The sequence below is a fragment of the Leuresthes tenuis genome, unplaced genomic scaffold (genome assembly GCF_036924035.1).
Source record: "Leuresthes tenuis unplaced genomic scaffold, fLeuTen1.0.hap1 SCAF_2, whole genome shotgun sequence".
Lineage (NCBI taxonomy): Eukaryota > Metazoa > Chordata > Actinopteri > Atheriniformes > Atherinopsidae > Leuresthes > Leuresthes tenuis.
Window position 1 is genome coordinate 26,690,250 of NW_027325356.1, and position 23,261 is coordinate 26,713,510.

Consider the following 23,261-nt stretch of genomic DNA (forward strand, 5'->3'; position numbering starts at 1 on the left):
GCTTCATGTGCAAACATCTGATACTGAAAATGAATTCATTTCCATTTTTCTCACATCTTTAGTCCAATTTCTCCAGTCTTACCTACAGGTAATCCACCAACTCAGGCTTGAATAGCTCATTTTGAACAAATGATTTTCCTGTTATGAACGCTCCTCCATCAGTGTGTCCTGGGGAATTAAAACTTCTTGACCGTTCACATACACCCGCATGTCCGTGTTTTACCTCAGTCTTCTCTGTCATCCTCTCAGTCTGAACATTCTTCAGGCCACAGATCCAGGCTGCATCGGTACCTTGAAAAATAACCATAAAAAGGCCGGAAACGTAGGTACGGACTTAAAAAAGTAAAAGCTCAACGTTTGCTGAACGATAAGAATCATAATTCCTGTTCATGAAAACATAAGCACTTTTAAGAAACTTGTGGTGTTGCTGTTTAACATTTTGCCCTCGTCAGTCTTTTGCCGTTAGTAACAGTCATTTTGTACGTCTTCCCTCAGTCATTTTCAATCATTCTACTTCACACAGATTCTTATTTTGAAGTATTTTCGAGGCGTTTCCTCTTCATCCTTGAGAAATTGACGCTCCACAGAGGCAACCCATGATCGCAGACTCAACACGCATCCTCACACCACTGACCTGGGCTTAGCTGTGTCCTGCATGTGTGTGCATGTGTGTGCGTGTGTGAGCGGGAGTGTGAGTGATCCCCAGAAACCAGCAGCAGGATGGAGGATCTCAAGGAGAATCTGGGAACTTTGGATTGACGCCCGGGGATAACGCGCGGTCGGCCTGAACCTCAACGGGCTTCTCGTGGATTTCTATATTTGGATGTTGTCTGTTTTCCCCTTTTATATTTTTCTTGCAGGCAGTGGGGATTTACACACGGTTTACAACATATAGTATTTTTGGCGAGCAAAATGCCATTCGCCAAAAGGACTGTGGAGCCGCAGCTTCTGTGCAGACACCCGATCCCCAACGATGAAGGTCTGCTTTTCGAGGACCTGTGTGCCATCAACAATGTGGTTCTTTCCCGGACCTTGCGACAGCTGTCCGACCTGGCACGGCATGCCTGCTCCTTATTTCAGGAGCTGGAAAACGACATCTTAAACACTAACCAGCGGGTCTGGATCCTCCAGAACAAAATAGGCCAGATTCAGCAGACTGCCGGTGCCCTGGACCCCAAAAAGGAGGCAGTGCGTAAGTAGACCACCACAAGTGTGCAGCGCTATCAAAGAAGAAAAAAAAATCTCCTTATGATTTACATCTGAGCCAAGCGTGGTTTTATTCATTCACATCACAAGTGTCCCTTCATGATTCGAAGGGCGCCCACCTCAACATCAATTTTACCCAGCTGCACGCAAGCACGCGGCCGCGCTCTCATCCCCCATTGAAATGTGTCACACGCGTGCATTTGCACATCTGACCATTAAGTAACATCTAGAAGCACTTTCACAGCGAAGAAAGGGTTGACTGCTCATCTGTGTGGTGGTCCAGACTCCGATGCGCGGGTATATGTGTGTGTGTCCGTCGTCGACGACCAGGGAGAATGTGTTCACAGGCAGGCAGCGCGAGCGGAGCGGAGGGGCGTGTGTTGCCGCTGCATTGGCTCAGCATCACTGCGGGTAGCGCACACCTGAAGCATGTTCAGGCGGAGCTGTCCGGCGCACCAAGGCCGCCTTTTTAATAAAGGGTGCGAACATATAAAGCTTGTTGTGAAATATATGTTAAAAGGGTTTTCAGAAATTTGTGTGCATGACGTGTGTGTGCGAGAGTGTAGAGAGAACAAGAGATGGGTTTTCAAAGGCGACTCCCCGTGCGCCAAACCCACCCTTTCCACATGCAGCGGCACCAACACAGCATCAGTAATGAATCCAGATGCCCATGTTGCAGGGTACATATGAACTGACCATCATAAGATATTGCAGTGTTCGCGGCTCTGAGCTGATGACATAAAAATTGAGTGTGGTTGACAGCAATGAGAGACTGCAATTCGTTGTAACAGCGCGGTCTGTATGACAGCTTGATATTATTTATGTTATCTGCAGCCCCTCAGCGCAACTTTTTTATCTTTTTATTTAAGGCGACCACTTTGATGATTTTAGTCTAATTCTATGCAACGAGTTTTCCTATCGCTGTGGTGTTTAATCATCTGGGGCAAAACATTGAGCATTTTGGGGCCTAGAGCGATTGTAGGCTCATAAACATCTCTCTCTTCTGATGACACGTAAGAGCATATGTGCCAGTGAGGCGGCCATGTCTTTATTACATAAAACAGCCTCACTGTATTAACTCAGTTTAATCTTCCCTTAGATCTAGATGAATGAGGCTCTGATTTTGAAGGAAACACTGGGTCTCTTGCTTTTAAATTGCGTGACAATTTATTCAAGTCTTTCTACAGTACAAAGGTCTCTCCTCACAAACACACATGCAGTCAAAACTCTTTTGAAACCTGTCTGTCTGCTCTGCTGCACTTGTTGAGCTTAGAAAGTCCTATAATATTGATTTTATCCAGTGGACTGTGTTTCTGTGTACCTGCAGAGAGCTAAGACATACAAAACAAGAATTGGTTAGTAGTTGCATTTTCAAACCGCTGTCATAGTCTTGTGAATCTTCAATATAAGAAGGCCTCTACCATGGGATGCAACCAATTAAAGCTTTTAAAATGGTTGTAGCTTAAACTTTTCTTAGCTTTCATCAAATTAGATAAACAAGGTGCACATATAAGGCAAAAAAGTAAAACAGTTCATTTTAGATCATACTGCAATGACTCATGATGAATGAAAAAACTACCAAGCTATTGCACAAAACTTAAATCAGTTTTCCACAAACTGCATCTTTGAAGAGGAAGTTTATGTTACTCTGTTTTCTGAAGATCTGAATCTTCTCTCCATCCTCTTCTGAGTTTTTTCATGCATATAAGTTCTAGCACTTGGCACCAAACACAGTAAGATGCACTGTAGTTTTCAACTGTAGACTGTAACAGTCCATCAAATATCAATCACATAATCAGACATGCCTTAGCTCAACAAAGTGTGACCAAAGCTTTACTGAATAAAACGTGCTTTGTCGTATCCTGTGATAGCAATCTGTAGGTGCATAAATAGATATACTATCATTGTTTAGACTGTGGTGCTTAGTTTTCACAGTGGCTCATAACCAGTGTGGTAAACATTTATGATCTTTATTCATCTTTTACATCTGAGACTGTCCTTTTCCACAAAACAGGCCCACAAATAATATGTTTATGCAGGCAACGATGACCTATAATTACGTTCAAGAAATATTCAACATCTAATGGCTGTGAGAACCACTGCATATGAAGGGTGAAAATGGTGTTCATGAGGGTGACAGTCACATTGTTATAACAATGTAATTTAGCGTTAATCGTGATAATTTCCTAACCCTAACCAAGTATGTTATTGTCAAAACCCAGCCAGGAAGTAGCAAAAGTATTTCAGTAAAGTCGTGTGGTGAAAAAGCAGTTGTCATATGTTGGCCTTAGTTTTCCATGGTGAGAGCATAAATGCACCATGAACCCATGCTCCTTCCTCCTAATGAGGACTTTGTGGCTCCTTAAACTAAAGACTCAAAAATGACATCTGCTCTGATTTGTAAACCTTCATATGAGTGTCAGTATTTTACAGGACATCATTATAGGTTGTACTTAGGGTTATGATTGAAGGTGTTGTTGCTGCCTCTATGTATTTAATCATTAGATGAATAATTCCACATTTTTTGGATAAAAAACTGTGTGACCTGAGATTGGTTAATTTTTTGCTCTGCTCATTGAATGTGCACCAAAGTTTTCCTTCTTTTATTCAGATATCAACAGTGTTTAGCCTCCCTCTTTCTATCAAAGGGCAGTTGTAACCCATAGGAGCTCAATCTTGGTGTTTGCACACAGACGGAGACTCACTGTCAGTAACAACAGTTTCCCCACCTGATTGTGGAGTGTATCAAGATTCAAGGCAGTCAATATGATGCCAACTCGGATTGATCCCGAACAAAGCAGTAGGCAGTGTTCAGATGGTGCTCAGACTGTTTGTGTTTGCCATGTTCATGAAAACAATGTGTTGTGTGGGACATTTATCAAAACAGTCTGTTCTAGTAGTCATCCGCTAGCACTAGCAATGTAAGTTTTCTATTAATACACTATGTCCACAAACATAACGACTTTAAGCTTGTTTGATGATTTGCTTTATAATATTTAACGCACCCGGGCCCTGTCACTCTTTTATGTAAGTCCCAAACGACACAAGTGCTCCAGCTGATGAATGTTGTCATTACTGACTGTCAGGATTTCATGAGAGTTACTGTTTGTTACCCAAAGTGCTAACTTTGATTATTAGATCAAGATATCTTTTCAGAAAAGTCTATTTGTGCATACTTTTATTACAACTTTTAGTTGCACTTCAGAACTAAGTGAGAGACAGCGCATGCAAAATCTCCAGTAGAGTTGTCACCCCACCATTCACAGACTTTCCTGTGAATAGAGTGGTTGATTACTTGTTTCAGTTATAATTGGCATTAATTGCTATGCAACTGTTCTTCCACTACAGGTACTTTTTATGTACAATCCTAAGCACCTGAAGAAGCGCAGCTGGACTTCTTGGAAACTGTAAACTCTGTTGCCTTTATTCAAGCTCTTACCACAATGAACATGACCTGGATGACTGAGAATGTACATTGACATTTTGACGAGACTTATGCTGTTATGTATGTTTAGCAATAAGTAAATGTTATCAATCATTAATGAAACTACATAGAAATAACATAAAAGGGGAAAAAAGTACACAATACGTGCCCCTACAGTCATGTAAAAAAACAAAAGTAGTCTCTTTCTCATTTCTAAGGTTATACAGGTGCAGTGTGTGAAAAACTGAGTACATGCCATGATTTAAAAGCTTGTAGAACCAACTTTAGCAGCAGTAACTTTTTGTGTGACATTATCAGTCTTTCATGTTGTTGTGGAGGAATTCTGCTCCACTCTTGTTAAGCATTTGTTTATGCACAGCTCTGTTATGGTCCCTCCACAGCATCTCAGGTTGAGGACTTTGACTGGGTCATTGAAAAACCTTGATTTTTTTTCTTTTTCAGCCATTCTGTTATAGATTTGCTGCTGTGTTTTGGTATCATTGTCCTAATGCAGGATTCAATTTCAGCTTTAACTGTCAAATAGATGGCCTCACATTTGACTCTAGAATACTTTAGTTTACAGAGGACTTTGTGGTCGACTCAGTGACTTCACGGTTTCCAGGTCCTACAGCTGCAAAACAAACCCAAATCATCAGCCCTCCATGGGAGGTGTTTGTGGTGAGGTGCTGTGTTTGGTTTTCTCCAAACATGGTACTGTGCATTATGACCAAACATCTCCACTTTGATTTAGTCTAGCTAAAGACATTATTCCAGAAGGCTTCTGGATTGTTCGGATTCAATTTTTCAAACCTAAGCTGTGCTGCCATGTTCTTTTAGAGATAAGAGGCTTTCTCCTGCAACCGTTTGAAACAAGCCAAACGTGTTCAGTCATTTACTAATTGTACAGTCATAAGCTTTAACATTTTACATACTGACTGAGGCCTGTAGTCGGAGATGTGGCTCTTGAGATTTTTTGCAGTTAATTTGTTACACAGTCTGACCTTGGGGTGAGCTTGGTTTTCCATAAAATGTTGTCACTATAGAATGTAGTTCTCCATATTGTTTGGAAATGGACTTATAACCCTTCCCAGATTTGATGGGCAGCAACAATTGCTTCTCTAAGATAGTTGCTAATATCTTTAAAATATGATATGATTTAAATAATCAGTTGTTAAAGTAAACATATATCTGACTCTAAAATAGTTGATGGCTGAAAATGGCTGATCATAAGCACAATGCTCAGTATATTTAATGTGGCTGAGCCGAAATTATTGTAGTCAACTTGAAATGATGTGTTAATGCTCCAAAATCATACTCACGAGTTTACTTTCATATAGATATTGTTGCAGAATTTATTCTACTGATGATTCCTCACTAAATTAACTCTGCAGCACTTACAGCATGGTGATGAGCTTTGATACAAACGCAGAATCAGTAGTAATATACACCATACACTCTCCATGGACTGAATGCACAAAAACACTACTACATGAGGTGGAAGGGAATTTTAATGTGGACATATTGGTCTGAAGCAAATATATTGTACTCCTGTTACAACACTAGTTTCCTCCTGCTATGCCATGAAAGCAAATCTGACTTTACATGAGGACTTGTTAGAGTATGGCCTGTGGCAGCAGGGGGCTGCTCTGTCTTGCTAGTCTGCATAGTAACTGGAGACATGGAGAGGCATAGAAAGTAACATGGAGGCCTGCTTTAACCTTTCAGCTGAGTCAGCCTCTCTCTGTGGTCATACAGTTTTACTCTCTACTGTTTGGATAACAATTACAACATTTCTGGAGCACAACAAATTGCTGTAACAGTTATAGACTAAATTAGAGGAAACTAGACATTAAAACTCAAACATATTTACCAAGTTTATCCTGAGCCACTGACCAGCAGGCTTAATCGGTTCAGTGTGGTTCTTTTTGTGGCACCAGGCTTTAACCACACGAGGCAGGATAGGATACTCTTGTCTTTCTCATGCACACTTTACACCAGGAGCAAATATTCAGATGTTTTCAAAATTCAGTGTGTATTAATGTTCTTTTGTGTATCGTGGCACTGCTCTCTTTACTGTCTCTGCCTCAGTCTGTCCTTCTCCCCTATAATCCATCTTTGCATATCTGTGTCCATTCTGCTCCTCCTCCTTCCTCCGCTTTCTTTTCTCCATCTATACCTCTTCCCTCACTGCCCTACTTTCTCCATCATCAGCAGCATGGAGAGACTTCTGCTTCTTGACAGCATATTTAATGTTTAATGCACTTTGATTTCCACCCAGACACAAGCCAGAGAGGAGAGGAGAGGAGAGGAGAGGAGAGGAGGGGGAGATTTTGATACTAAAATGAAAAGGAGAAGGAAGGCAAGGGTAATACGGGGCAGGGATTCAGATGTGAAAAGACAGAGAAAAATAAAATGATGACAAATGCTAAAAATTGTTAAAACAGACAACAACAGAGAGTGTGAACAACAATCCCCACATGCTCACTTTACATCCACAAGCAACAGTAAGTCTCCTGCTATGTTAAGAGGTCTGTGACGCTTTTACTAAATGCTAAAATATGCCTGCTAAAAAACTCAAAATGGCAATGTTAGCATGTTTAGCCAGGCTGGAATGTATGTCCTGTACATTGCCAGCTCTAACCTTAACCAATGATCTTGGAGGGAGACAGTGAAAAATTTTTTTTGTCACAGTTCGACATGGGCATAGAAAACACTCTTTGCTCATGTAGTGGATATGATATTATGTCGCTGGTTGATGCTACTATGTCACAAACAACACATCAACAAAATATTGATGTATGAAAAAAACAGATACATGCAAAGTTTCTTTTTGAATAAATCTAGTTTGTGAGGAAGGATCTGATTGGATCAACATGTTTGAACAATTCAACAACTGCACATTTGTCCCTAATCAGGCCTTTGCAAGTCCATAGTTGTCGTCCAATATCGTTGCATGTTTAGAAATAAAAATCAGATTATGTCAATTATGTTGACACGCTGGCTCAAGAACATTAATCTGTCATTTAAGTTTTCAGAACAGGTAATATTGTTTGCACAGAAAAACATTAATTATGTACAAAACAGGTAACTTTGTATTTGAAATCTGTATTTTTCTCTTTTTCGTATCACCTAGCACGGCTGTCAATGTAATATTTTTCAGTTGGAATGTCTGCTTTGTGTGTCCAGCATATTTTCTGTGTTTGGCCAGGAAGAGAGACTCCAAGAAAAGAACACTTTGATGTGATAAATTATTACTATATATTATATAGTATATATATTGTTTGTTTTAATATTTTTTTTTGTGTAAATTTTACCTAACCTTAACCACCTCATCTTTAACACCTAACTTTAACCATCTCTTGTTTTAATAACTAATCTTAACCAAGCAGCTTGTAATGTTTAAAACAGCAACAAAACAACAAATAAAAATGGAATGAAACTGTCATTACATTAAAAAAATTAATTTCAAGGTAGATTTACTCAAAATTACAAGTAGTCAGCATGGGACTATATAGTTGCTCTTCCACTTGACATCCATGTATGTAGAACCATCCTCTGAGCCCTCCAACCTCCAAATGCAACTTTGTTTGCCTGTTAAACATGAAAAAGTTGATTTACTATCTGTGAACACAAATCTACAGAGGCTAATAGCAGCCTGAACTGCTAAATATCAAATATTTGCATGCAAATTTAATACTGTAAAGATCACAGGTAGATTATTCTTTCATCTTGACAGCACCAAACACCTTATGAGAGCTAGTGTGAAAAAAAAGCAGAGTTTATTATACTGCTGAAACTGAGGTCTTCTTTTTAATGTGTTGTTCCTTGCTGCCAGCAGGGTTTTAAACTGGAAAACTGATGCACTGAAATACACCTGGAGACTCAGCAGCTATTTTATCAGTTGGTGAACTCCCTCCTCTTGTCACCAGATCAGATGAACACAAGATTTACTTTAACTTTTTCTACTATGAAGATGTAAGAGGGCCACAAAATCATTCTTACAGGGTGATGGCTCCATTTACCTTTTTTTTTTTGCAAATATCTGCAGCTGATAGATTGAAAAAAAACTCTGGCTTTCTGCACATAACAAACTTTGATAAGTAAAACACAGGTATTTTGTCAGATACAAAAACTCCAAAACTAAAATATGGACTTGTTCTGCAAAACTCTTTATTAGTTATAAACAGAGATACAATGTTGTTGTCTTAATATGCTACTGAATAAGAACTGGTATATGATCGAAAAATGTTTTCTTGATTTGTGGTTGAGGTCCATGTTTTGTGACTATTTGTGATGTAACTAATTTAAAATGTGCTTTAGTGTGAATATCACTGGCCCCGCCTCCTCTTTCCTCCTATATATTTAACAACGAGATAGCATTATACTTAAAAAATATATTTCATAAGTTTTGGGAACAGTTAGGCATATAAAAAACATAATAGTATGGAACTTTGTCCAACACAGAGTAATAATTGGTGGTGTCCTGTCAGGAGTTTTACAGTCTATTTTATATTAGTGATCGATGGTGAGATGATTTTTGGCACAGTGGGGCTTCTTTTCTTGCCAGACCTGAGGAAGGCTACGTGGTAGCTTCAAATTCTGCTCTCTTTCTGCTGTGGATACATTCAATGAGCAATGACAGTTGAGGTTTCATTCATACAATAATTAATCTTAAAACATAATTCTCCACAAAAATGTATCCCCATAACAGCATGATTATTATTGACAACTTGATTAGAATATAATTTATTCACTTCCTCCTCAGGGTGACTCTAGAATGATGTTTATACAGGATGCAGGTCCTAAGGAACAGAGTTAGCTTTATAACCTGCAGGGTCATGTGATGCATAGATTCAAAAGAACCTCAAGTAAGCTTTTAAAAGAGACCTTTCTGGGCAGTTGGCCAGTGCAGCCAAAAGTCAAAGATCTTTGTGTTAACTGGTAAGCTGCTTTAACTGACACAAACAAGCCTCTCATTAAGCATTTAACTCATGCATATATGTGAAAATGGCTCATGGTAATGCAATTAAATGAATTCATGAAGAGTTTTGTAATTTTGTATACAAGAGAAAAAATCTACAACTGAGATTTGAATGCGTAGATGCAGCAGTAGGTTATAATAAAAATGACCTTAACTTCTAAAAGGGGAACTTGACCTATGATATTTTTATCATCACATTTGAGATCACTTTAAGTCATAGTCTTAAGATGATCATTCCTTACCTTTAGGTTTTTCATGTTTTTAAATTTTTTCTTTATTGAATTCAATTCAATCTTCATCGTATAGCTGCAATCCACAAAATAAATCTCAGAAGATTTTACTTGGTGAAAAAAAACAACAAATTACCATTGAATAGTCAAGTCTAGTTAATTCATAGAACACATTCAAAGCAGCAATGTTGACCAAAGCGTTGTACAGTTGGATAGAGTAAATAACTAAGAACAACAATTTTATCAATGAAATATATCAAAGTAGAAGGTAGTAAAAGGCAGAGCACATAAAGCAATCAATAAGCACTGTTTGTTTTACATAGTAACAAAGACAATAACAGATAAATACCCACTACCACAAGCAAATGAAAGCATATGGTCAGCATATGTCCACTTATATTGTCACAAAAAGATGTAGGCATGGCATGTGAGAAAGACATGACAAAAGGATGTGACAGCTTTGCATGTTGTTGTTACTGTTCGCACACGACAAGCCAGCTGCAGCCCTTCTTGACTTACCCACACACACAATGCCGTTTATGCAGCTCCTTAGAGTCTTTTATGTCAATGAGAGTAAAATCATAACTGCACATTGTCAGTTCTCATGGTCCAATTACCTAATTTTTGATTCAATTGCCTCATTTACAGGAACACACAAACATACAATTTACACACAGCCTGCCAGTAATATCGTTACACGCACATAACACGTTAAACAAACGTAAACACATCTGCACACTATAATACACATGAACACAAACCATGCTTAACCCTTCCAGTTTGATCCTTTTCTCTCTCATGTTATAATTTGAAATTCTTCTTGATGTGCCCACATCTCAGCTGCCAGTGCAGCCTGCAATAAAACATGCATGCAGAAGTTGTTGGTCTGTGAAGCACAGCAGTCAAGCAACTTGATCTCTGGCTTTCTAGAGGTAATTCTTTGTCTTTGCGAACCGGCCTCTGGCTTGTTCATGGTTTTGCTGTTCTTGTGAAGATAAATAAACAAATAAATATATAAATAAATCAATTTTACTCATACAATACACAGTAAATAATAGCTCAATAACACACAAATGACACCAATAGTTTCTCACAGCTGTGGCTGTGAGAGTGTGTGTGCTTTGTAAATACAAGTAGTGACAAATGTCTATGTAATTGTGTTTTACAGATTCATTTTACTATGTTGGTACGTCATAAAGATTATATTTATACTTAATAAATTAGTCATCTTTATTAGGAGGTTTCAACTAGAAACTAATGGTTGATCACTTAATTGACCTAAATGGATGTACCTTGAAGACAGATTGATTTTATATCAATTACTGAATACTTTCATGTAGTTACTTGTTTGGAGAGAGTAGAAAAAAAAATTACATGTTTTTTGTCGTGTTGGTAAAAAGAAACAGTCATGTTTTTTCCCAGGCTTATGACAGATTAGTAGGAGATTCACATTGTTATTTTACAAACATTTTTGTAATTCTATCCAATTTTGGGCAAGAATGCCTATAAATTAAGTGTAAAAGTATTTATTTGTTTAACCTATGCTACACCACATTTGTCATTATGTGCTACACTATACATGCGAAATACTCTCAGGGAATTTAAAGTTTAAAGTTACCCATGTATGCACTATTGTACCCAACAACCTGGAAAGAGAAAAACAGTCACTGGTAACCGTGTTGCCTCCCAGTTCAGATGTCAAGTAAAACTTGAAACATCCGGAAGATCCGTTCATGCATTCCTGTTATGGGTATGTGTGTCAACCCCTGTGACACGCTAAACTGAGATGTTCTGAACTGCTGTCATCTCTGCCTGGAGACCCCATCATCATCAACATTCACCCAAAATCTTTGACAGATGGCTTGGGACTAAAAATAAAAAAGCCACATAGTCAGCAACCATTCCTGGTCTGTGGGTCTGCACAATGAGTGGACATCTCTCTAATCTAATAATTCCAGTTTATAGTTAAGTTCCCTATCTTTCACTTGACTCATGTATAAATTATGTAATAACTGTCACAGTTTATGTTTTAATATTCTTATTTTCAGGTCATTTGTTATGTTTTCAGGTCATGTTTTTTCCCCTGTCAAGTTAGGTTCACTCATGTCACCAGTTTTCCGTTTCACAGCTGCACATCATCACCAGTCACTTCCCCATAGTATTTATTTTCCAGGTTCAGTCAGTCTTTGCAGAATCCTCACTTTCCCTTCCACGCTCACGCTGAAAGTTAAGTCTGGTTATGCCTCTTAGTCTTGTTTTTTTCACAGTGCCATAGTCGTGTTTTTTCATAGTCTTGTTTGTTATTTATCATAGTCTTGTTTTGCCATAGTTAAAATTTTTGATATCCGGTCCTGCCACGCCCTCTGATCTTACCATTCCTTTGTTATTGGAATAAACCTTTTTGATTTTTGAGAAGTTCTGCATCTGGGTCCTCCCACCATCATACTTGACAATAACATCTTTCAGTTTTAAGCTCTGATGTACCCAAACTTAGAAGCATTTATCCTCTCAGATGGATAAGGATGTGGTTGGTTCCTCTGGACATGCTACATTGTTGTCAGAAGAAAGTGCAAATAAGTTCTTCATTAGTTACAGATAGAGAATTACCCATAAACTATTCTGATAATCAACAAATAATTTTAAGCAATTTTGGCTACTAATTCAGCTTCTTAATTTGTTTGTTTCAAATTGCCTTGCAGGCAATTATGTAATACTAAATTAGTCAAGGACCTCTGTCTGCAGTTTACTTGGGGTCTTGATGCACAAAGGGAAGTTGAAAGCCAATCAAAGCAATGATGGGTCAAATAGGTGATATCCTTCAGCGTTGTTCCTTTGTACAGTCTTATTATGTCAAGAATGACCCATCTTAAGCCCTTTTCTCATTGGTCAAGAAACACTATAACACCCACTGACTTCTGACTTTTGCATTCAATCAATAAGTGTTTAATCAAATTTTTGTTGAATATCTAATGACTTAGAGGGAGTAACTTTTTTGGGGGGGCTCAGCACAGCATTGATGGGGACACAACACTTGGGTACACATGCTAATTGTAAGAGTGCTTGGTCAGGACTATGATTGTGGGTACAGTTCACTTTTTCTTGAGAGAAAAGAACATTTACCAATTGAATTATTGACTCTGACACTGACTACAATGAGTTGCAGACAAAATGAGAAGAGATTGATCAATTTTACCTCTCTGCAACACAGCTGCCAACTTACCCTTGTACTCTGTGTGCCACTAACAGTCTAGTCAAAAATAATAAACTAGCCTAATTATCTGAGGGAGCCATGCTCTCCAACACAGTCCACAGGATGCAGTAAAGTCATCCCTCTGTGTTGTCACAGTTACAGACACTCCCCTGGGTTTAGTTTCCGTACCAGTTATGAAAAAAACTTTAGCCCTCAGAGATTGGGAAAGGATCTCATTGGTACATTCCGCTAAACAGTTTGAAAAACCTGTTGAAACACACTACTTTTGGTGTTAAAACAGCATTAGATTAACTATTATGATTGGTCTAGTTTGGTAAGCCAACCAGCAAATTTGCCTCAACTGGAGGGGAGCCACACGCACTCTGCCAGAGTATGTTTATGTTTATGTTTATGCATTTCGCAGACGCTTTTATCCAAAGCGACTTACAAATGAGGATATAAGACTCCAGCTACGTCAGAGCTAACAATAAGCTACATAGAAGGAAACCACTTGTCGGGCTCTATCAAAGTTGACAGGGGTGACAGTGTAGAAATAGAGTGCAGGCATAGAGGGAAGTACAGAAAGAGAAAGTGCAGTGGGGGGTGGAGAAGAACAGGGTAAGTGCTAGGGTATGCTCTCTGAAGAGCTGGGTCTTCAAGAATTTCTTGAAGATAGATAGGGACGCCCCTGTTCTGCTAGGGTTTGGTAGGTCATTCCACCATCGTGGAACAACACATTAAAATAGTCTGGATTGTCTTATGCGTGGTGTGGGCACTGCTCGACGACAATCCTTTGATGACCAGTGATTACGTGGTGAGTTGTGGCATAAGCCTTTGCGAAAGCATTTAAGTAGATGGGAGATGTTCCATTAAGCATTTTGTTGGCTAACATCAGTGACTTGAATTTGATGTGGGCGGCTAAGGGTAGCCAGTGAAGCTCAATGAACAGAGGGGTGACGTATGCTCTTTTAGACTGATTGAAGACCAGATGTACCGCCGCATTCTGGACAATCTGCAGAAGTTTCATAGCACAGGCTGGGAGACCAGTTAGGAGGGTGTTGCAGTAGTCAAGGTGGGAAATGACCATAGAAGTCACCAGGAGCTGGATGGCATGTTAGGTTAGGTACGGCCTTATCTTTCTTATGTTTAACAATGCGAAGCGACACGATCGAGCAATGGAGGCAATATGATCAATAAAGGTCAACTGATCATCAATCATGACACTCAAGTTTCTAGCTAGCTTTGATGGAGCAAGAGATAGGGATTCAGTTTGGATGCAGACACTGTGGTTTATGGTTGGTTTGGCTTAGAAGACAAGCAGTTCAGTTTTTGAGAGATTTAGTTGGAGTTGGAGCTTTCATCCATGTCGATATGTCAGAGAGACAGTGAGATTCATGCTGAGACTGTGTGGTCATCAGGTGGGAATGACAGATAGAGTTGGGTATTGTCAGTGGCAGTGGCATGAGAAGCCGTGTGATCGGACGATCTGGCCCAGTGAAATATGGCAAAGAGAAGAGGTCCCAGTACTGAACCTTGGGGGGACCCCTGTGGCAAGGTGGTGCGCTGCAGAAGTGTGACCAAGCCAGGATACTTTGAATACTTTGACCGTCCAGTGAGGTATGATTGAAACCAAGAGTGTGAAGTCTGGAATTTTGTTAGATCTGCAGGACCTTTTGATTTGTGTCATTTCCTTTCTGCAGCTCTGAGGTTGGTGCGAAGCAACCGGAGGGTATCATTAAGCCAAGGGTGGGACTGGGAGGATCGAGTGAGTTTGGTGGATAGAGGACACAGACTATCCAGACAAAAGCTCAGTGTAGAGCAGAGAGACTCTGTGGCCTCATGTAACCTCAAGGGATGGAAAGTGTTGGAGGTCGGAAGAGCAGAGGCAACAGGGGTGGAGAAGTGGGTGGGGCCAACAGGTTGAGTCGGAAGGAAACCGTAGGGGTGGAAGCAGTGGATCTTACAGGGAGACTCACTCTGAAGTGGATAAAACAGTGGTCAGAAAAGTGCAGAGGTGTGACAGACAGGGTCTCTGTGGCACAGTTTCTTGTGAAAATGAGATCTAGCTCTTTGCCAGCTTTGTGAGTCAGAGGACTGCAGACCAGTTGTAGCTCAAACGAGTGCATTAATGTCAGTAAATCTGAAGAGTTAGGACTGTCAAGGTGGATATTCATATCACCAAGGACCATTATGGGACAGTCATGCTCAGGGATGGAAGAGAGCAAGGTGTCTAGTTAATCTAGAAAGTCACAGAGTTGTCCTGGTGGGCGATATACGATAAACGACAATGTCGATTTGGACAGGTGCAGTTAACAAGATGGCATGGCATTCAAAGGTATTGTATTTAGCATTAGGTAGCAGTTGGTTATATTTCCATTTGTTGGAAATTAGCAGGCCCATTCCACCACCTCGCACAGATGTAGGAAAGGTGTGGGAGAACGTGTGGTTGGTCGAAAGTGCAGCCGGGGTAGCATTGTTTTCGGGCTTAATCCAGGTCGCAGTGAGTGCCAGGATGTCAAGTGACAGGTGGCTGTCACTTGAGCAGTAATGAAGTGTGCTTTGTTTACTTAGGTTATTAAGGTTGCGGTGTCATTTGGTTGTGTGAAACCTTCTACGCGAGCCGGAGACAACAGGAATGGGATTGAGGTACATTTTAAAAATGTGGTGAGGCCAGAGCAACATGGATAAGGAAAGTAGGACAGGTTTGCCTTGTTCAGTGACCTTACTTGATGGACATGCACAGGTAGACATGCCAGTCTTTATTCGAGAGTGTCTTAACACGAGGGCTGATGCTTCAGCTGTAACCCTTTATTTTATGCTGCACACACAATTGGACACGGCAGTTCATGTGTTAGCTAATTGCACTTGGCTGAGACCGCCCACCGAGAGTTAACCAAGAAGTGGTTTCAGAGAGGGGAGTGACCAGCCGTTCACAGCCCCTGATTACTCTAATTGATTTCCAGTGGCCCAACAGAGGCCACCAGACAACAGGTTTTACCCACGGATGGGTTTCAATCACTTGCTCAAAAGCAGATATTGAATTAGAAAAGAAGCTTAGAAAAACTTACACTAGTAGACATGCAAGGTTCTTTCCATGCAGTTCCGTTATCTTTCAGTGTGCTGTAGTGAGTTTTGTAAGCTCCTGCTTTAGTGAGAGGTTAAACCTAAGCTGAAAGATAACACCTCTGTAAAAGTTTTAAAAAAACATGACCTCAGTGATTATTGTCGGTCCAGGGTATTCTTTAGTCTCAAGTTATGAGACTGTATTGTTGCTTGGACAAGACAAGACATCTGAAAAATACAGAACTCTAGAATTTGCTCTGGCTATTTTCTGAGGTTTTTTTATACCCACCAATAAATTGAGAAAGTAATCCGTAGAATAACTGATTCTGCCCTTTTGATTAGTGCTGAAGAATTTTATTGGCAAACCAAGATACTTGCTTGGTTTGCTCAATGAAAAAATCTGGATTCTCTTGAGATCAGAATCACAAGATAATAATCTTTTCAAACCTCAAACTGTCAGTTTGTGTCTGAAATAGAAAAGTTTGAAACCAGTCCGTGTCCTATTCTGGCTAACAGTCAATCAGGACAGCTCTTATCATCTACTGTCTCTTCTGGTTGTGGTTTGTTAATCTAAGTGATGATTACGGTGACAGACAGATGCTTCATCCAATCATTTGCCAAGTTGTTGTTTTTTTTTTTTGTTTTTTTTTTTGGGGGGGGGTTGCTTGCCTTTCACCAAACAGATTCCACAGAGGACTTCCCAGATGGTTCTCTGTAACAAACCATCTGGTGTGTCACATCATTTCAAACATCTTTGTGCTTTGGACTGTTTGCTGGTTTATTTGACTAACTATGCTTTCAATATTTTTTTTTCTTGCAATTTTTCAGTTTTTTTGTTGGATATTTAGTTCAATTTTGTCCTCATGTGCATTAAATGTTCGGGATAAACAATGTTTATCATTTATTTGAGTTTTAAGTTTTTTTTATTATTAAAATGGTAGTTGAATCAATGCTACAGACATAACTGTCTGTACGCAGTTTGCTTCATGTAAGTTATCTTCAGATGAAAGCTCACACATAATAATTCTATTTTTCTCCAGTTATCTTTGAAACTTTTTTATGAACAGATAGTACATAATGATTGAAGTGAGAATTCTTGCGCAATCGGTCAAAGCAGATTGATGGACCCTCTTTCTCCTTCATTGTCTGTATCTTTCTTTCTCTCGCTCCCTCAATGATTTCCTCTCAGCATAACAAGAAAATTCCACACAGAGCCTCTCACAGTGGTGGTGTTGTACTTCGCAGAGTAGCTCTTGGCAGAGTGTTCAGGTTACAACAGAGATGAAAAGAGGGATGCAGAAGGGAGTGTGTGGGGAGACTACTTAATGATGAGTGAGCACATAAGAAGACCTTTTTTCTTCATTCAAACACAATAGTCTATTACATGAATTAATAAAATAAGTCATTTTCATGTGCTGTGGAACATGCACTTACTGTATAAACTTTGATTGCATAGTTTATTCTCCCTTGACTTATCTGGGATGTTTATACTTTCTCCTTAACTGAAGTGACCAGAGCTTGGAGTTTTTGTAGCCTGATATAAGCAGATGACAAAACAGGATGTGAGGCCAGTTATATCAACAACATCACAGCCATGGGTTTGACAATGGAGATTAGGGATATCAACGGCGGATTTAGGAGCAAAACATGGGAGATGATTTTCAAAGGAAGAGCTCCTGGATGAATGCAGTTAACTGTCCGCATTAGATGGAAACAGTTGGAGTCAGAAAAAGCTTAGGAGAGGCTGTCTGCCGCTTGTTTTAAGGACTGAGCTGCTCTTAAGGAGTTCCCCAGAAACAGATTGTCTCTGTAAGAACCTTAGCACGCCATAAAGACGAGCTAAGCTAATTGGACTACTAGCAAACCCAGCTTTGAAGAAGTCAACATGATCACCATCCTTTGAAGGGGTATGTCTCTGCAATATAGTTTTCAACAGCATTAATGGATGTGAACACATATTATGGATTAAATTACATTTCAAACACAGTTCTTTCCAAACTAGCAACATATCAGTGCTCATGAAAGAACTTGCTTTTGGCTGAATTCCACCACCGATACTGTGCATTAAGGCGAGGTAAATTAATCCAATTTCACAGCAGGCTTGTGAGAGGTGAGGACAGCCGAACCAGGGCTGCACTAATTAGTCATATATCTGTCACAATTGATTGTATCAAAGAGCCTACAGTACCAAAGCCTACTGTTCAGCATCACATACAAACACATGCATACATATATACACATGAACTATGAAGCCCTCAGAAGTGCAACCTATTTTCATTCACAGAAATTATCTCCTTTTTTAAAATAAAATTCTGATACCAGGGAGACCAATTTCTTCCATATGGCACAAACAGAACAGTGACACTATAAAGATTATGGATTGAGTGTCCGCTATGTAGGCTGTCCATGCATGTACTGTGTCCTGCTCAATGAGTGTGCTAATGTACCTCTGGATGACAGGCCAGAAATGCGGTAGCTGAATGCTGCAGGCAAGCACAGCTGTTACAGAAGTCAGGAAGGGTGGCAGAGGAGAAAAGCTGAGAGAAGAAGGGAAGTTAGACTATACAAGAAAAGAAAAAAACACTAGTTCAGCTAATGTTGAGTTACACAGTTAGAGAGAGTTCAGACATGGTAGCAGTTCTATGAGGTCTTATTTTAGCAAAGTAGTGTTTGCAAATTAGCACAAAACATGAAGCAGGGGGATGCCCTTTATTTACAGGTATTTGATGCATTTAGCTTAACTGTAAAGGAATCACCCACATTATTTCAAATCATCCTTAAGAGAACAAGTACTAGTGGTAATATATGGACCAGATCAAAAACCACAAATCAATCTGTTGATGTAAAAGTGAGGAGAATACAAAAGTTAGCAGGATTCCTCCTCAGAGAATTATAATTGATTCTGTGTCAGCCTGGACCAAACTGTTAGAATAGATATTAGACTTATAACAAATTTAAAAATACAATTAAAAAAAGATGGCGTAAATTATTGATGGAAGAGTGAAAGTAAGTGCTTATCCAAGAAATAATAATACTCCAGATACAGCATGTGAAAAATAATTACAGTTTTCTGACAGAATCTGCTCCCATTCTATGATCTAGTAATTATCACCACACAGTTGAATAATTACAGTAGCAAGAAATTACAATTAACCAATTGTGTGTCTTACTTGTGGTTCCTCCACTCTATTGTGTGTGGGTGTGATTGAGTCTTACACAGCAGATTACTCCACTGAGGCAAAGTCCCCATAGATGAAATGTGATAGCAGATTAATAGCCTAACATAGTAAAGTCACAGTCCCCATTATTTCCCCCTGTATCTGTGCTTAATCAGTTCATTTCTAACAGCTGATCTCTTCTTCAACAGGCAGAGCTATTCTGTCACCTTCAGCATGATGTCAAATTTAATTAAACTGGTATATGATTATTTTCTATGTACAGTTAATTTTCTAGTAAGGGCTTTGTGTAATGTAAATGTGTCATAAAACTTTATTATCATTACTGTGAAATTATGAATTCAATGCACAATAAAGCAATAAATAATGAGACCACAGAGCAAAAATGGAATAGACATAACTTACGCAGTTTCCTTATTACTTTTGCTCATCAGAAGCAATGCAGGAAATAGTCTGACTCAGGTAAAGTGCAAAGTCCACAAAGATGTTAGATGTGTCAACAAGATTTTGATATGACAGAGGGGTGTTAGACAAGAAACAGCTTATATTGTATCATACTAGATTACGGCAGCAAATAGTATTGCTAGGTAAGGATATTTTCCACCAGCAAGGCAATTATTTATTTATTTTTTGGGGATTTAGCAGATTCTGATGGTACAAGCTATTTTTTCCACCTAATAAAGTCACAGACCATACAATGAGACAATCAGTGCAGATACTGTATGGATTGTGTCACGATACAACAACAAACAAATGAAAAAAGTAACTTTGGTTTCATGTGAATAGATTTTGTCTGAACCGTGTTGTTTTAATATATGACTTTGACCAAGCAGTTTGTAATGAGTATAAGGCACAGAGGAAAAGGTATTAAAAGTTCAAGAAAACAGCAACTAGAAAATTAGATTACAAAGAAGCAGGATTTCAAAACATTACTGGCTGGTATGGGAGTCAAACCAGTGAGGTTGCCTGCCAATCGAAAGGTTGGTAGCTCAGTCCCCAGCTTCCCTGGACTACACATAAGAGTCCTCGGGCAAGACACTGAACCCCATCGACTCGATGCAACCATCAACTTGTGAATATGTGTGCGATAGAGAAAAAGCACTGTGTACTGTAATGCTATGTAGATTAAAAAGCATGTATGAGTCTGTTTGAGTGACTAGGGGAATGTTATTAGGATAAAAGTGCTTTGAGTGGTCAACTAGAGAGGAAAGCAGCTATTATACATATTTCACTGTAGTGTCAGTGTATAGGAAGTATGTCACAGACATTAAGAATACATCTTACCTGTTCTCAAGTTACAACTGGGCAGCTTTCATGTCCTCCCTAGTCAAACAAGGCATTTAATTTATGCATGTTAAAGTGAAGCCATATCGTTGCCTTGGATCAGAGGCACTGACCCTGAGGATGATACAATTGAATCTTTGTCCAGCACATTTACATTGTCTGATGTTTATCGTTGTACTTTGGTCACAGCCCTGATAGCACTGATCTCACACGATCATACCGCTCATTATCCCACATGGTAAACAGCTTAGGCATTTTGGTGGTTGTAGAATGCCAAAATTTTGTTTCACTCAGAGAAATAGCATTTAAACACAGCATTTATAATGAAAATAATAACTAGGTGTTGGCAAGGGATTTTCTGAGTATGTATTTATTATTTTCTCAGGTTAGTTTGTCTCTTTTCCTTTCTCCTGCCTAAATTCTCCAGAGATCATAAAGGGAGGCCAGATGCTCTGTCCACACACGTATGAAAGATTTCTATATGCATACAAATACACACAAATGCTCATTTGACACACCAGACCAAAACACATATGCACAAATCCATGACCAGCACTTGTATGTCCCATAGAAACTGGCTCTCCTCTCATCCCCTAGATAAAAGGGGAAATTATACATTATACATTTTCCGCTCTTTTTTGACTGCTCATTACGGTACAATCAGAGCCTTTGCCTAAAAACAGGTCGCTCCTAAGGAGATGAAGCCAGCTACATAATGCCTTCATTTTGGTTTAAGTGTAGCTCTCTTCTGGTCTCACATATCTCACACTGATGTTAAGTTAGAGAGATCGAAATTAGAGTGGTTTGTTGTTTGAATGCTTCTGCAATTTCAGATTAATAATAATAACTGCTAAGAATAGCAGACTTATTATCTATATCACATTACAGTTCAGTCTGTACAATGTCGGGATCACTTTCTTGTTCCATGAAATGTGTTGAGGAGGTGAAGCCTTAATTTATTACAGTGAATGTATGACCCATGATGCAAATGTGAGACTTTGATGAATAAGGAAAAGATTCTGTTTTATTGAAATATGTTTAATGCAAAGAGGTCACCTGGTTAAGTGTCATGTGTAACACCGTTTTACAAGTACTTACATACTCCACATCTAGGGAAAGTGCAGCTTAAATTCAAACTAAATCATATGGAAAGGTTTTCCATTGATATGACATGAAATGATTTCAGCATACACAATTTTTAAAAGTAAATCAAATCAAACTTGAGAGTACGTAAAGGAATAGAGTAGACTTTTTTTTGTTATGTTATGTCACTTTCACATGAAATTTCTCTATCAAAATCACCCAGAGAAGATGTTTGATGAAATTTGGCAAGTCCAGAGAGATATCATTCAGGTTCTGTCATGGCTGTTAAAGCAAATTGAGTATGGCACACCAAAGGAGACAAAATTCAGACTACTGAGAAGACAAGGGTTACCTCTAGCCAGTGATAATCTGACATTGGAAACTAATGAGCCAGCAGTGAGAAATGAGAGAGGAATTAAATGAAAAGGCAACTACTCAATTGTCTGAGTTAGCAACTGCTGTATAACCTCTTAGCCACTGCATCAGCTACTGGATGCGGTCAACTGGAAGAGGAAGGAAAAGTTAGCTGAAGTTTGGATCACTGTGGTTAAAGTGCTTGCACCTTAGAGTGCGCCTGTATTTTTAGTATTATGGTAAATGTAACAAAAATTGTACATGACTGATCTTTACTTGAAAGTAAAAATATAAAATAATTTTTTCATCAAAGGTTTAAATTCTTTCTGCTAAGTTACACTTTGTTAATTTATGTAGATGCTTTGAAAAGACAGAACATCTGTCACTAAAGGTTTAGCTTCAAATGATCAATCCCCTACAAGAAATGACTACTTAATTGCAACAGCAAATACTGCCTGCTTTGAAAAAAGATATATAAGTGTTTGGATTGCGTTTTCTGTCTGTACGGTTACAAGCTACAGTCGAGCTAAAGTTAGAGATGAGACTGACAATTTAATTGGACCGCTGTCCTTGTCCTAGTATATGTGCATTTGAGGGGAATCAGATTATTGACTGAAGTATGTCCAACGCTGCAATGCTCACTGTGGGAAATCGTCATACCTACACAAAATTATAGTTGAATTCACTGCACAGATGTGGTCCTTCAGCTTATCAAATGAGAATTTTGTCAGATGACACTGCGGTTATAACATCAGGATTTTATTAGAACAGAGCAACAGTCTGGAAACGCTTTAAGCAAACCCGAGTTGACAGTCTTTATGGGCTGCTTTTCAGTCACAAATTTTTGATATGTTGAGCTGTCTGACGAAAGAAACTGAGAGAAAAATATTAATGGGTACAGCTTTATCGGGAACATGGCTGTATATATGTATATATACACTTACAATGAACTGTTTTAACAAAAAAGAGTGTTGGGGCCCATTGGATGCTAGTTTTGTTTAGTGTCTAATTTTGAGCTTTGAGAGCTTTGATTTGTGCATTAGGTTAGGAAAAGACCATGTTTTTTTATTAGATATTAATAAATGCACTATGATATTATATAGTTTATAAAGTACAAAGCTCACTTCTAGAAAAGTTGGAAAGTCTTTTAAAATGTATTTAAAACTGTGTGTTTCAGACATTGCATTTAATGTTTCTTAGAAACGTTTTAATCCAATTAAACTGGTCAGTGAAAACAATGGCAATGTTTTTATTTCTTTATTCTTGAAAT

The 23,261-nt window shown here is 38.9% G+C and overlaps 1 protein-coding gene across 1 annotated transcript in view; it reads left to right on the forward strand.

The window, feature by feature from the left end:
- The first annotated feature begins 601 nt into the window (after positions 1–601).
- nhsb (Nance-Horan syndrome b (congenital cataracts and dental anomalies)) overlaps positions 602–23,261 on the forward strand; it is a 57,578-nt gene continuing 34,918 nt past the window's right edge. Inside the window, exon 1 of the mRNA XM_072380853.1 lies at positions 602–1,192. Within this exon, the coding sequence (XP_072236954.1) occupies positions 913–1,192 (280 nt within the window). The 5' untranslated portion in view covers positions 602–912. The remainder of the gene's footprint in view (positions 1,193–23,261) is intronic.